Source organism: Mandrillus leucophaeus, unplaced genomic scaffold (genome assembly GCF_000951045.1).
Source record: "Mandrillus leucophaeus isolate KB7577 unplaced genomic scaffold, Mleu.le_1.0 Scaffold326, whole genome shotgun sequence".
NCBI classification, from domain to species: Eukaryota; Metazoa; Chordata; class Mammalia; order Primates; family Cercopithecidae; genus Mandrillus; species Mandrillus leucophaeus.
In genome coordinates this window covers 215,048-231,792 of record NW_012103432.1, presented here as the reverse complement: position 1 = coordinate 231,792, position 16,745 = coordinate 215,048, and the positions used below count along the sequence as shown (strand labels likewise).

The following is a 16,745-nucleotide window of genomic DNA, read 5'->3' as shown; positions in this document are numbered from 1 at the left end:
CACTTGAGCTTTGGGTGCATTCTGAAAATTATTAAATATAAGTTATTTGCTGTGCTCATTGTAATTAGAAGAAACTTTTTCACTTTGAAAGTCTGTTTATTTTTCAAGAGGAGAATTCCTTCAAACTTGAACTACTACCATAACTCTTATAACCAGCAGAAAACAGGAATACTAATTACTCAAAACTAAAAGGTGTAGTTTGAAATTACCTGGAGATTTATATTCCCCCATATAAAATATCTTCAGTCTTGAATGTATAGGAGGGAGGAGTAGCTAGTGACAGTTATGTAATAAAGCTTTCAAAATTACTTAGATAAATACATATTGACCCTAATTGATGGTTACCATAGAAACAGACCTACGTAGACATTGATTATTCAAGCACTCATTAAAGCTCCTACTATGCACTCGGCCCTGTGCTCAGTACATGTTGGAGCCAAGTATATGGTTTTCTAAACTATTTCACATATATCCATAGGGAAATATTAGCCACTTATATGCTGTATCTTTTTTTTTCCCTAGTCATTTTCAGGAATGGGGCTTTCCACATATAGACTGACTAATTCAAAAATTTTAATCAGCATCTTTCTTCATGAGCTCAGCTATCCTCCTAGAAAGAGCAAACTTGGTCTATCTTCTGCTTCTATGTAATCTTCTTTGTCTTTTAAATTTATACTTCAGATCAATAATGATATACATCCTAAAAGAATGTGACATTTTCTTTCTTTATTAACTGGATCGTTTTAATGCCTCTGTGTCTCTCTTGCCATCTTTTGCCCCTAAGTACAATTCCTGTTACCCCTGATTCTTTATAGGGTTCAGTTGAACCTTAGCTTGAACATCTGGAGCATGGATCTCTTGGGACAACTTGGTTTATTCCTCTATTTAGTGGAACTTTATATTAGTCATGCTTTTGTCCTGAAAAGTTTCAGTTTTGGAACTTTACATCATTTCAGGTTTTAGGTCTTTGGATACTTTTGGAGGATGATGAACAATGGGAAAAGTCTGGGGGCCCTCATATTCCCTTCAGGAGCATTATTTATGATAGGGTTTAAAACTTGACATTATTACTATTGTAATGCTTACTATTGTGATTTCTATGGTTGCGAATCCTAGTAGGACCCTGTGTTAATGGAAATGTCAATTAAGGCAGTATGTGTTGCAAAGTCCTTTTCTCATCCTATTGGTGGATACTCTCTAAAAGCCAGACTGGTGTATAATGCCAAATGGCCAAATTATTCTAAAGAAAAAATATTACAGTAAATTTCCTATTATCTTAAAGAAATGCATCTGGATTCTAAGACTTTGAGAGATTAATGACTGCTAACTATAGCTTCCTGTAAATGATTGCTTACTGCCATTGGCATTTGAAAACCTTATATCTGAGATAAAGGAAGGCACAATTTTTTTCATTACTGTGCCATTATCCTTTATGTTTGAATTGAGACTTTTGCACATGGGGACTCCTAAGGAGAATCCATTAGATTGGTAAAATTCGAATGGACTTTGGGTGGAATATAATTCCTTGAGTGCTGCTGGCTCATGTGCACCAGTGTGGTTTTGACAGCCCTGATGCATGAACAGTACTTTGAGAATTGATTCTAACTTTGGCACTTACTACCATCCTTAGGCAAAGGACCAGAGACCCTGTATGCAGGGCAGAAGCTCAATGACAATGAGTGGCACACCGTTCGGGTGGTGCGGAGAGGAAAAAGCCTTAAGTTAACTGTGGATGATGATGTGGCTGAGGGTGAGTATGACGATGGTGAAATTTGTCTCTCTTTTCTCTCGTGGTCCTCTCAGTCATTCAGTAAGCGAACAGTGTTTTGCAAAACCTTTTATTTTGCATAGTAGAAGTCACAAATCGTGTTTTCTGTAGACCAACTCAGGCAAGGCTAAGAAGGTCTTCCTCTGTATTTTACAATCCCTTTTCATCAATGTGCGTTATGGAAATTACCTGCTAACTATAACTACATATTTATGGGTCTCTCTCCTTAGGCATAGAGTATGTGTCTGGAGAACAGATGTAGGGTTCTACAGATCCTTTTATTATTCAGTCATTCAAAAATCACATGTCAATCATCCTCCCATATGCCAGTTCCTTCCATCAGTGAGTGAATCACTCTCTAGCAGAAGAGATGGACAAACCAGAAATTCAGAACATTACAGGTAAAGTACTAAAACAGTGCATGATACTTAGAAGGTGCTGAATAAGGTTTGGTTTAATTAATTACTTATTTAATCATTATTAATTATCTATTCTTCACCACACACCATTTTATAAGGCACTGAGAATACAGCAGTGAACAAACAAGCAAATCTTTGGCCTGGTGGAATTTACATTTAGAAGGGTGAGGAATAAATTAACGCACCCATTCGTATGGAAAGAAACATTCAGAGCTCCACACAATCAATAAGTATTTCCTAAGAGTCTGTTCTATGTCAGCAGCATGCTAGAATTGCAGAAGATAAAATGGAGACAGACGAGATTACCTGTTTCCTCAAATGATGAACCAATCAAGCAGAATACATAGGGTTCTGGTATTTGAAAATAGGACCAAAATATATAATGAGATTCTAATTTTGGTGGGCGAGATTATAATTTGTCAATCAGAAGACAGAATTACCCATTTGGGCTGGAGAAGTCAGAGGTGGTTTATAAAGGTAGATCTTCAGCCTGAATTTGATGGTGAATGTAATTGATGAAGGCTGAGGTACAAGAGAGAGACTATCATCAAGTGCCATTTTACATGCTCTATCTTATAAGTCTTCCCTCTCTGATATTCAAGAGCAGGACACATCTATGAAGCAGAATTCTTATCCATATGGGAAAGAAGACTTGGGGCAGCATGGGATATTACATGTAACACTGTTGGCATCAAATGTGGGCCCTGACATTAACTTGCAGGATATTAGGAAAGTTAACATTCCTGAGCCTTGTTAAATGCAGTCAGTATCCTAAGCCATCTCGATGGTTTCTTCTGTGAATGAGACAGTCAGGGGCCCGGGGGGTCTAATACAATCATTGCCAATAAAATGTTTTATGCCTTTGGGATAGATACACTAAACCTCTTTTTCCTAATTTCCTCATTTTTAAAATTGAAATTCTGTTATTTCTATGGCCTTTTCCAGCATGAATATTCTGTAATTTGGGATCTTATGGTTTAATTTTATATTCATGAGCCTGAGTTTCTATACTTCTGGAATCAGGAAATATAGTAAGATATGTATGTGAATGTGCAGGTGTGTGTGTGTAGAGACAGATAGCCTGTGGATTAAGGAAGAGCATCTAGGCACATATCCGGTGCCCAGTAGGCATTAGAAACTTAGCTGTGTTAAGCATGTCAGCTCCTTTAATCATCTATCATTCACTATAGCCTTGAAAGGTAAGTGTTCTTAATGTCACTTACCTTTTACAGAAAGGAGGCGTGAAACTTTGAGGACGTTGTATAATTAAGCTCCAAATCCATGTCAGTGTGATTTCACAAAATCATTCCACTTGCTGTACTTCAAAATCCATCATAAGAAAATAATTTATCTTACAATATGGGAAAAATATAATGGAACGGGTTGGAGTGAGGTGGGGAATGCATTCGCTTATTAAAGTCTCCTGAGAAACTTACAGGAGGTAGGCCACAACACTTGATCTCTCCCTCACAAAAACGGAGACAAACAGAACCACCACCACAATGATCCAAAACACTTCGATTACACACAGACATAACTTAGAAGTGGGAGTTGAAGTTCCTGGTCTACATGCCTGAAGCATAAATTTGCATTCTGAAATGAACATTTTAAAGAGATGTACAAATGGTTACACTAGGTAGCGCCCACAGCCAATCTGAATTAATTGTTCAAGAACTGTATCAACTGTTGGTGCATCTGGATCCTGCAAAGGCCCTGGTAATAAGTCACACATCTCTTGCTCACTCTGGGCTTGTCTCTGAAGGGTGACGGGATTCACAGCCGCTTCTGAAAAGCAGCCACTAGATGGCGACCTCACCCTGATCTCTCCTGACAGTGAGTTCCTTTCATTTTCCCTGGAAAATAAATACTCCAAAAGTATAGTCATAAAAAACGACAGAGCTGAGGATACTGTAATGTGTCTCTCTCAGTCATTATTCTTTTATGAAAACTTTGGAATAAAGGTATTTGTGAATTGCACTTTCTTTTACCACTAATAATTAAAAAGCAGGGCTAAGTCGCGAAATGCCGTTATCCAGTAATTTGATTTTTTGAAATTAATGAAACTCTTTCCTTTTCAGACATGTCCCCTCCCCCACCCCCTGAACTTCACTGCTGGTGGAAGAAAGCAGCCAGAAGGATAAAGAAATTTGGGAGAGGAAAAGGGCTGTTTTGCTTATGAGCTACAATCTTGGATTGCTTTTTACAGTGATAAGGGGTTGGGAAATTTTAATTTTTGTTCACAGAAGTCATAAAATCAGGCAGTGAAACTAAAATACCCACAGTCCTCAAGTTATTAAGTACTATCTCATTGGCTTATTTAGTAATTCCTTTAATGTTCTCTAAGACCCCCCCAGTGTGTCCAATTTCAACTAGTTTATAGAAATGATGCAAAGAATAGGTCTGACTCACAAGAATTCAAAAGCAAGGATAGAAATATTCCTCAACCTTGTGTTTATCATTCATTGTAATGTGATTGTATTCTTGGAAAAGCATTAAGTTCGGTTGACAGTTAATAATAATGGATTGATCTATGTTTCTATTGTTAAGAATACATTACTATACCAAGCATAACTTGAGTTATACTCCTCAGAATTGGGGCCTAATGCTGCATGAACTGCTTCCTCTGCCTAGAACTTCTTGCTAGTACAAAAACTTACCCTTGCTAATACAAAAAATTGACTACACTGGTTTTTGTTGACTTTTCCCTTCCTTATCTACATAGCATATATAGCAACAAGCTGTACAAAGTCATTTTTGCAAATTTTTCCATTTAAAATGTATTTCTCATAGTAATTTTTAAAAACTTGATAAAACGGAATTGAGGAGTGTTAGGTCAAACAAAATGAAATGGAGTTCTTTATTGCAAGGCTTATTAGGAGACTTTAATAAGCTAATGTACATTGTAAATCATTGATAAGTATGCAGTATTTGCTAATTTTTTTTTGGGGGGGGGTTCCAGAAACTTTTTTTAATAAAGCATTTTATACCATACTTACACACTTTTAAAAATTGCTGATATTATGGAGAAAGGGATGTGGGACCAGTAGAGCTAGGGAATTGTGGAAAAATATGAAGATTCTTTACTGGTACTCTATAAGTCTTCGTTTTCTTAACTTCTCTCCTCAAGTCTGAGAGCCACGAAAGGTCAGTTTGCTTCCTCTCAGCATTTCCCATTATTATTCTTTTTTGCTGAGCTCTTAGTTTTGGCCAGGAACCTCATGTGTAGAAATGGTGAGGACCCGAGCCTTGACCCCAAAGCAAATGTCTCAAGCACAAGCCCCTCCCCCGGGAGTTAGGAAAGCTGGTTGTGCTCAGACCCCTCTGGTAGCCACTGTGGGACATACAGAAGACACAAGAGGTGGCTTCTACTTAAAAAGAGCCCATATTCTCACCAAAAAAAAAAAAAAAAAGAGAGAGAGAAAAATAATAAGTGAAAAGAACATGATTCAATCATTTCAGGGGAAGGGAGGGAAATGAATGTGGCATAATTAGCAGTAGTGCACAGTTTAAGCCATAGGTACTCTATGAAGTACTTCACATGAATTGATACATTTAACCCTGCTAACTTCATGCCTGTTTTACAGATGAGAATCTGAGGCATAGAAAAATCCAATAACTCCCCCAAGGTAACCCAGTGAAGAAGTCTTGGAGACAGAAGGCAAAGTCAGGCAGTATAGCCCTGAACTCTCCATGCTCATCCACTAGATGCTGTTGCTTCATAGGAATAGGAAGCTACAGCTTGAACGTGGCCAGAATTTTCCATAAGTATACGTCCTTCATCACTCTAAGAGCTGGTTTGTGGACTGCTTGTTGGCCATCAGTGAAATATGGAAGTGAATGTGTGACAAGGAGGCAAGGCAACATTGCTGCTTTAGGGAAGGTGCTGGATATATTACCCATTAATTAGATGGAGTGACATTCTGATACTGGGCCATAGGGAAGAAATAAGAACTCCTTACAACAGCTTCTGCATGGAAATTTCACCAGTTAAATTCTACCTACTGCTTTTCTTGGGCAACGATGTGAGGAATAAGTCAAACCTTTTTTCCAAAGACAGTTCATTGTACTAATAAAGATATGGGCTTTGGAATTAGCAGACCTGAGTTCAATGTAGGGGTCTACCATTTACCACCTGCGTGAATCTTGATCAAACTGCTTAACCTCTACAAAATAAATGTCCTAACCTCTAAAGCAAGAGAAAGATACTTATCTACAATTTTATTGTGATAATGACATTTCATAGTGATTATGCAGTATTTAGCACAGTGCCTGCCTTATATGGAATTTTCAGTAGTCTTGGTTTTGCCTTGTTATCTTTCTCCCCAGTTACTTCTCTTTCCCCTGAACTTTGAAAGAAGCTGCTGTGAAGTATGAATATATTTGTCCCTTAAGTGGAAAGGAGGTTCAGTTTGCAGACGGCATTCAGAGGAGATGAGTGAAAGGTTTCTGTCACTACTATTGATTAAATGACATACAGATTTTAAAAAATGTATTTTGTTAATTTGGCATGGGTTTCAAACTTTCAGCAATTGCTCATGCTTTGCCCGGATGCAATAATATACTTATTTTTTGAAGTCTCCATCAACAAAGGAATAAGTTCCTTTAGCACACAGTGAAGCCAATTTATTATTTATTTATTTATTTATTTATTTATTTATTTCCCAGATGGAGTCTCGCTTTATTGCCCAGGCTGGAGTGCAGTGGCATGATCTCAGCTCACTGCAAGCTGTGCCTCCCGGGTTCAAGCAATTCTCCTGCCTTTGCCTCCCAAGTAGCTGGGCGCATGCCACCATGCCAGGCTAATTTTTTTGTAGTTTTAATAGAGACAGTGTTTCACCATGTTAGCCAGGAAGGTCTCGATCTCCTGACCTCATAATCCACCTGCCTCGACCTCCCAAGCAAATTCCTTTTCTAATTTGATTCCACATGGCCTTCTCCCCATCCCCTAGCCAACTCTTAGTTGCGGCTTCTGTGTGAGTCGTCGTGAACTCTCAGTTTGTGTTCCTGGGCTAAGCTCTTAAATCTACCATTAACTTTACTTCTTATACTTATCCACATCCACGCTCAGTCTCTCTGCTATCTCCTATCTCATTAAACACTTTTGTTTGCTGTAAAAAATTAATTTTCTAGTGAGCAGAATTTCCCAACCCCTCAATCCTGGAGGTCAATTCATCCAAAATTTCTCTGAAAGCTCTCAACTTGACTTTAAAATTGTATCTTCAGATTCCTTTTGGAACCCCAGTCTTCACCAGAGATTCTCCATTCTCACTTAGTTCTCATCTTAGGTTTTTTTTTTCTTTGTAAAATAAGAATTAGCATGACTAGCAGCATCATCATAGTTCAGTTTCTCTGTTTCCATGGCTATTGACTATGACTCCCCATCCCCATCATTTTCCAGCCCAGCTCCCCATCCTGGTAGGAGTAGCTATAGCCAATTTGACAGTAGATGTTTCTTTCAGTCGCTTTATTAATTTAGAGCGTGTGAATTTAGGTTATCTTGCTTTGCGTTTTCACAACCAGTCTGATTTTTAGCACTAAGCAATTTTATTTCCTAGTTATTTTTTAGCAGATTTATGTTGCATTTTGATATTTATATTTAAGTTAACCAACATCTTTTTTTCTTATATTAAGAGAGTGATTTGTCACTAGTTGTCAAAACACCACATAGAAGCTCATAACATGTAAATCTAATTTTTGTGCTCATAGGGAATATGAGAAATTTTATTTTTATACTTTAGAGACAGTGTCTTGCTGTGTTACCTAGGCTGGAGTGCAGCCTCAAACTCCTGGGCTCCAGTGATCCTCCTACCTTAGCCTCCTGAGTAGCTAGCACTATAGGTACACACCTCTATGCCTGGCTAATATTTTCTTTTAATTTGTAGACACTAGGTCTTGCTATATTGCCCAGGCTGGTCTTGAACTCCTAGCCTCAAGCGATCTTTCTGTCTCAGCCTCCCAAAGTGCTGGGATTACAGGCATGAGCCATTGTCTCCAGCCAATTCTTTAAATTAGGTCTGAGTTTTTTCCCCAAAGAGATAAAATCAATATTGAGCACTTAAGGGTATGGTCTGGTTTAGTCTCCCAGACATTAAATTTTAAGAGACCTAAGAAAATACAGTCCTCTGTTTTTTTGTCACTGGAATTCTGAGCCAGTAGAGAAAATATTACAATGAGGATGGAAGGCAAATATCATTTTAATTAGTAATAACACACATTAATAATATTGCTTATACCCACTGAACTTCAGAATTAGACAGAATTGCCCACTTGAATAATAGTTCAGAACTGGGCAGGCATCCTTTGTGGAAAAAAGGATTGCTCCTGTAACACCCATTCTATGGATGCGTGCAGTAGAATGGACATTTCTGAAGGCAGCTTGCTCCAGCAAAGAGAAACAGGAGATGTCAGGGACTGAGCTAAGCATACACAGCTTATCTTTGCAGATTATCCTTAATATTTCTGATTATGTCACTTCTTCAGGAAAGTTATTAAAGAGAAAATAAAGACATGCTATCAGTCTTTCTAGTGGAGTTTCTTCAATGTAGAAGGTAACAAGAAGAGAGGACAGGAAGAAAGAATTCCCCCTCTAATGCTTGGAAGTAGAACATGGTTTGTTATGTTTTAACATGATTTTTCTGTATAAATGTTGAGGAAGCCAGTTTCTACTCTGGCCACATTAATGATGTTTTTCTTTATTTTGTTGTTAAAATTTCCAGTCTCTTTGTATTTATTTCAAGCCCCCCTTGTCCCCTCTACCCTAGTCACTCACCACTTCTAAGTAAAATAGGTAATGAAAGTTCTAAATAGTTCGTTTGTATCAGCTGAAGATACTTCCCTTGTGAATGTCAGAAACCCAACTCAAATGCTTTCAGCATGAAAGGGAGTCTATTGCCACACAGTTTGAAAAAGCCCAGAGGTGCCTGGCTTGATCCAGAGTCTCAAAGGACAGCACAAATATTATTTGTGCTGATTCGCTTCGTTTTGTAATTGTCTTCTGGGTTGCTAGTCCTCTGATCCCTCTGATTATCTTACAGCCTCAAGGAACTCGAAGCTTTCTTCTTACCCCTCCAGCAATCCTTGCTTGCAAGAGCTCTGGAGCTGAACGTGGCTGGGCTGGCTTGAGTTGTTGCCAGTTCTAAGGGTGGTGCCTAAATCAGTCACAAGAGAATCACCTTGGAGCTTGTTAGAAATGCAGATTCTCAGGCCTTACTCCAGACTTTTGAATTCTAAACTCTGAGGGTCTAAGCCCCCCAGGTGATTCTGATACACCCTAAAGTGTGATGACCAGTTTTTTAGTCTGTAGTCCAAAGTCTGTGACAGTTAGGGGGGTAAAATACATTGAGTGGTCTAGGCTGAGTAGCTTGATTAGGGTCAACTTTATCCAGTCCAGGTGGTTGAAAGGTCAAGAGGAGTGGGTAGCTTCCTAAAAAAAAAAATTACATTTTATTATAAGATAAAGTAACAGTTGCTGGGCAGGTGAAGTCAACTGATACTCTATAATAGAACCCTTCCCACAAGTACTAGGTGGTAAGTTATCACGAGAAAAAAATACTTGGTAGTGAATGCCCAAGACTTGTTTGCTGTGTCTTTGCAAGGATCAGAGCGAAAAGACCTCTCTTCTTATAGTATGTATTAGTGTCCAGTGATTCTCCTAAATAGAGAATACCAATAATTTTATCCTTTAGCCTGGGTTACTCATGACCTCATATTTCCCCTTACATGATAAGCTGTGCTGAGCAGCAGCATGAGAGCATGGGATTCAGGACATGTAATTTGGGCAACACTAGTCCTCAGTGCCCTGATTGAGGCCAAGTAAGGTATCTACCATATTGAATATTTGGTTTTCTGGAACTCACCCAAGAAAACTGAATATTCTGTGTGGAAATGAGTTACACCCAAAAAATATACTTGAGGGTGCTGTGCTGAATGATGGTAACTTTTTCTGTTTGTACCTCATTTACAATTTCCACAGGTACAATGGTGGGAGACCATACCCGTTTGGAGTTCCACAACATTGAAACAGGAATCATGACTGAGAAACGTTACATCTCCGTTGTCCCCTCCAGCTTCATTGGCCATCTGCAGAGCCTCATGTTTAATGGCCTTCTCTACATTGACTTGTGCAAAAATGGTGACATTGATTATTGTGAGCTGAAGGCTCGTTTTGGACTGAGGAACATCATCGCCGACCCTGTCACCTTTAAGACCAAGAGCAGCTACCTGAGCCTTGCCACCCTTCAGGCTTATACCTCCATGCACCTCTTCTTCCAGTTCAAGACCACCTCACCAGATGGCTTCATTCTCTTCAATAGTGGTGATGGCAATGACTTCATTGCAGTTGAACTTGTAAAGGGGTGAGTAGAAGGGATCATGACTTATGTTGGACACCTTTAATCTGCTGAAGCTCTACATAAAATATAGGCATAAAAATAACTTGTCTATTCTACTCCCTACCCTCCATTCCTGACATTCCAGCATCTTCCTTGATTAAATAGATCCGTAAAATTATTAGGTCTGAAAAGGAGAGAGACTCGTGCTTTAATTTAAAGGTCTTCCACTAACTCAACACTAACAGACTTTTTACTATGAAATCTAGCCCTTTAAAACTATAGAAGAAAAGCTTATTTTTGCAAAAGAGGACTGTGATTTGTGTTGCATCTAATCCTTGAGTATTGCGAACTACAACCACCCAATTTATAACAAAAGATGAAACATAGATATTTTTAATCCTACCATTAGCCCATATATGCAAGTTTTTAGAAGTTGCCCTTTCTTCAAGACATTTTACTACCATGTATTAGAAAACAGTCAAAACAAAAAACAAAAACAAAAACAGATTAATGGTTGACTATGAACTTAAAGGTCACCCCCTTGCGTTTTGTAGTGTACAACCTGTGCTACTTTGAATCTGCAGAGTATTACTAGGTAGTGTTAATGAAATGGACTCGATGAGTATGGAATTAAAGTGAAGCATGATAGAATAAAATCTGACTATTCTTGTAATCTCATATCAAGATTTAAATTATTCCTGCATTATGCCAGTTTAGCATGGGGGATTTGAAGCCCCCTGTCAGTTACACACACATAGCCATTAAACCACTTCAGGGATTTTCCAATTATTGGGTGTTTTTTTTTTTTTTTTTTTTTTTCCTCTTCCTAGGTATATACACTACGTTTTTGACCTCGGAAACGGTCCCAATGTGATCAAAGGCAACAGTGATCGCCCCCTGAATGACAACCAGTGGCACAATGTCGTCATCACTCGGGACAATAGTAACACTCATAGCCTGAAAGTGGACACCAAAGTGGTCACTCAGGTTATCAATGGTGCCAAAAACCTGGATTTGAAAGGTAAACCCTGTAAAGAAGTTTAGTTTTTAATAGAGCTTTTCTTACAATAGATAGACTGTTTCCAGAGGCAAACCACAGGTTCGGAGTGCCATGTGTTTTTGATACATCATCCATATCCTGTTTTAACAATGTTGAATTATTCTGTAATGCAATTTATTCTGTTTTCGCTTAGACGACTCATCAAGGAATGTTTCATTTTCTCTGATAACCTTGGGAATGTCATGCTGTGGGGACTGAGTGGTGACAGGATAATTGGCAAAGTGTGGGAGGGGCCGTAATACAGAGGAAGGAATATAGGCTTTGGAATTTCAGCTGAATCATTTAATGTCTGGTGTCATGGGTAAAATGTGTTCGCCCTTGTTCAGCTTACATTTACTTTTCTTTGCAAAATGAAGATGATAATTGTTAGTTTCTCTGTAGATTGTTAGAAATTTTGATGGAATGTCTGTAAAGCCCTCAGCATATTATTGGTAACAAGCACATGAAAAGCACTCAATAAATGCTTGCTTTGTTGACAGTATTGTTAATCTTTACTCCATTTATGATGATTAAATTTTTGAGATGATATATGTAAAATGAATGACACGTAATAAATGTTGGTTTCCTTTTTTTGCAGGATAGAAACTCTGGTGCTTATCTCATTTATGCTGTTTTCCCTCCAGCTCTCTTATCCCTTGTCTGATGAATTATCTCAAGTGTATCAAACTAGTTGACATAGTCAACACATCCTTTACTCATTCTCTTTTGCTACTGACTTTCCTTTCCAGGTGATCTCTACATGGCTGGTCTGGCCCAAGGCATGTACAGCAACCTCCCAAAGCTTGTGGCCTCTCGAGATGGGTTTCAGGGCTGTCTGGCATCAGTGGACTTGAATGGACGCCTGCCAGACCTCATCAATGATGCCCTTCATCGGAGCGGACAGATCGAGCGTGGCTGTGAAGGTACAACCTATTTTTTTTCTTGTTAAGCTACAGCCTTGTTGCAAGCACCAACCCTCTTTGCTGCCTCTGCCAGTGCCTCCTTCCTCAGTTGACCAGTCCTGTCTCATTCTCATTTGCCATGTGACATTGCATCACCATCAGTGTCCTCTTGTCACCGGTTTAGTATGTCAAGACATGTGCCACAGGCTCCAGGAATGTATGTTGGCAGATGTTTTCTGAGTATCACATACTTGCCAATAGAAATAATAAAAAACAAAACTTCCCTGGCATTGACATCAGGCTTCTTCCAGTGTGTACCTTGGCTTCCAGAATGGCTGAAAGAGCACTGGGGACTTTTATTTATACTTTAATACGTGATGAGGGGAAACCAGAGATTTTATGTAGGTGTCACTAATTAATAAAATGTGTCTTATTTTGGCTGGTAGTGACTGCATTATTTAATGCAAATCTAGTAGGTGATAGGAAAACGATGTCCAAATGCCATGATGATGGAAGGGAACTAACATTTATTAAGTACTTACTAGTTATCAGGCATTGTTAGGCAGTTCTTTAGTGTGGTATAATGGAACATTATGGGCTTTCATGTTAGAAAGACCTGGATTCAGCTCCAGGTAGTAGCTCTTGTTAGCTATGTGACATTTGGAAGGTGATGTAACTTCTCTAAGCTATATCTTTCTTAACTATAAAAGAGGGCAATAAAACTTACCTTGAATGTAAGGAAATCAGAAATACATATAAAATGCCTGATATGTGGTAGGTACTCTATAAATGGTAGGATTATTGTTTACAAATAGTATTTTGTGTCAAACATCTAATAATACTGCATGTCTACCCATGCAGCACAACAAACCATGCTCAGCCTGTTCCTGTAGATGATCCACTGTCTCTTGAGATATTAAATGAATTTTACAGGTCTTCCTGAATCCAGCAATTCTTTGCAGTGTAAACAATCTAGTTTTAACCAGCAGATGGCAGAAGTGAACAGATTCAGCCTTCCCTAGTAGCCTTGGGTTGGCTGAAAACGTGACTCTTACCTCACTTGAAAGGCAAAGAAGTTGCCTGACCGAGGATCTATGTAATTATTTCCTTTTGTTCTTTTTGAGCCTTTTGGTTGAGCCTTATGGTCCTGTGTTTGTGCAATATATTGTGTTTCCTTGTATCAGTTGTTAATTTACCACATCAAATCTGTTCATTCCTCTTCTGTGTTCAACTTCATGTATCGCTTCTGTTCTTAAACAGCTTCCATCTGGGTTCACTCATTGTCATAAAGCACACTTTTATAAAAGCTTCCTGTCAGCTTCTCAGGCTGACTTGATGTTATGGAAATTGTTTCCCTTTGCCTGAGAGTTATTTTTGTGTTTTGCGCTAGTAATAAGAGTATTCATTCCTATAACCCACTCCATTTTTCCTTTATCCAGAAATATTTCTTAAATTCTCTTGGCCAAATATGGTGTTTGTAGTATGTAGTGTGTGTGTGTGTGTGCGTGTGTGTGTGTAAAGGGACAGGAGGTTGGGAATCACTAAGCCCTTAAAGCAGCCATTTTGCTCCTAGAAATGAACAATTTCATTCAATCAAGGATTTTTGTCTCCTTGGCTTGCTTTTAGTTCTTTTGTGTATTAAAGGGAAATCCTGGGATAGATGTAGCATTTGGAATTAAATTGAATATAGTAGTTTAGAAGATTGTGGAATGGCAGTAATTCCATTTATCCTGGAATAATTAATCATATGAAGTCAAATCACAATATAAGAGCACATATTAGAAAGCATAAGATACTGGTCAAATGTTACATATTTTTTATCATGCCATCAGTTCTTCAGATTGAAAAGTTAACAGGAATCATCCATTAAACTCTATGTCAAAGTGGCCCAATAGATATGTGTAACATATGCAATTATAAATTTCCTAGTAGCTACATTTTAAAAAGGTGTAAAGTAAGGTCAAATTTATTGTAATTTTGTATTTTATTCAACTTAACAAAATATATCCAAAATATTATTTCAGAATGTAATCAAGATAAAATTATCAATATTTCACACTTTTTTTTCATATTAAGCCTCTAAACTTGAGTGTGCATTTTATACTTGCAGTACACCTTAACCCAGGGGCTACATGCATTTAAAGTGCTCAATACACATGTCAATGGCTGCTGTATTGATAGTACAGGTGTACAGAATATAAAAAGGTGTAAATAAATAAAGCTATAGTATTGGATTAAAAGGAGGTCTAAGCTTTATAAAAGGGTACTAAAACATATAATATAAAGGGAAAATGACCTGACTTAAGAGAGTTTTAAGAGAAGCAGTAAGAGCATCAGCAAAAAGAAATTACATAACGAGTTGGGGAAAATGTCCCTATCCCTACGTACAGCTCTATGTGCAGTTTGGCATTACTCATCACATGCATTACAGAGGGCTCCGACCTTCTTCTGAGTATGGTTGATTGTTCAAGACCGGATATTGTGGCTTGATGGCTCCACCATCTGAATCTATGGTGAGTCCCATGAGCCTAATAGCACTGCACTCTATTGCCATGGAGATAATTACAACGGTTACCCACTGAGCATTATGCCTACCCCGCTGGGTGGGATGAAGTGGAGGGTGAGTGCTGAGGGAAGAAAGTCCTTGTTGATTGTACACAAATGACTTGGATAATTAGCCTAAGTGGCCAGGAAAAATGGCCCAAAGTGGGTTAAGGCATAAATTACTGTCATTGGAAGTTTGTACCACTGTGAGTAAGCCCTTGCAAGAGATCCCAGGAGCATTTTAGGGTTCTGTGTAAGATGGTGGGGAGGTAAAGAGAGAGTGCAAAACACTGGAGAGGCTGCAAAAAGGCATGATTTGTATCCTGAATCTCTTGTGTAGAGCATGAGACCCCCAAGAAGGTCTTTGAGCGTTAGGTAGTATGAGGACCACAGGAAACAGAACACATTTCTTAATTTATCATTTCTTTTGTATAGAATAGTAAACAAGTAGGGGATGAGGTTTTATAACTAAGAACTAAGACCAGGATCTCCTCAAGGTGTGTTTTATTCTAGCAAATCTAGAATACACAGATAAACATATTTATATACACACAGAGAGAGAGATAGATAAATATCTGTATCTATCTACATTTAATATATGTTTCCATCAAAGTCATCGACAATGACACTTTAAGATCCCTAGTTAGTAAATGTATTACCTTCCCTATTATATCAGACACATGACAGCAGATAAAATAAAAGGTGAAAGAGTGCAAAATTATTTTTATTTATTTTATTGATTGATTGATTGATTGAGATGGAGTTTCGCTCTTGTTACCCAGGCTGGAATGCAGTGGCGTGATCTTAGCTCACTGCAACCTCTACCTCCCAGCTTCAAGCGATTCTCCTGCCTCAGCCTCCCGAGTAGCTGGGATTACAGGTGCCCACCACCATACCTGACTAATTTTTGTATTTTCAGTAGAGATGGGGTTTTACCATGTTGGCCAGGCTGGTCTCGAACTCTTGACCTCAGGTGATCCACCAGCCTCTGCCTCCCAAAGTGCTAGCAAAATTATTTAAAAACATAGTAATTTACTACTCTTCAGCTCTCAAGCATGAGTAGCAAAAAGGAAAAAATTCTTGAAACTAGTATTTGATTTTATGTCTCTGATAGATGCAAAATGTATAATTTAGATATGAAGTGCAATTTCTGGGCAACTCCTAGTCAACATTTAGTTGTAACTTGATACCTCTCAATTTAAGCTAGGGTTTTTTTTGTTTTTTTGTTTTTTTTAAATCATACCTGATTTAATACTTGACTGGTAAATGTATCTTCCTATATTGAGGCCAGCTTTGCTGCAGAGGCCAAGGCATGATCAGCTAGAAATGTGGTTTAACAATTGCAGATGATAAACATCTGAAAGAAATACACGTGCTTTGTTTTGAAACTGGCATGAATAAATAAAAATGACATTAATCTGGTGCCCTTTTGCCCACTATTTGGGTTTGGATATATTTTTAAAATTAAACAAATTGAGATTTTTGGTGTTCCCAAATCACCATGATCCAAATGTCTAATTCTGGTGCCAAATTCCTGGGTGGCATTTGCAAGAGGGCACAAGGTGTACACTCAAGTGACTCTTCCATGCTCAGCTCCTAATGTTTAGAATTGTTTCTGTGGGCTCCATCTGATTGCACACACGTGTCTTTCAGTCTGACCATGCACTCCCCGAGGTTGGCTGTGTGGATGTGAGAAGGCTCTTGTTGCCTGTTTTGCCTGTGCTTTGTCAAGTCTGATGCGCC

General features: G+C 38.4%; 1 protein-coding gene across 1 annotated transcript in view; it reads left to right on the top strand.

The window, feature by feature from the left end:
* The window catches only part of LOC105545380 (neurexin-3), a 782,882-nt gene that overhangs the window by 747,536 nt on the left and 18,601 nt on the right, over nt 1-16,745 (top strand). Inside the window, exons 13-16 of the mRNA XM_011988305.1 lie at nt 1,631-1,750; nt 10,160-10,541; nt 11,348-11,538; nt 12,306-12,479. Coding sequence (XP_011843695.1) covers nt 1,631-1,750; nt 10,160-10,541; nt 11,348-11,538; nt 12,306-12,479 — 867 coding nt within the window. The remainder of the gene's footprint in view (nt 1-1,630; nt 1,751-10,159; nt 10,542-11,347; nt 11,539-12,305; nt 12,480-16,745) is intronic.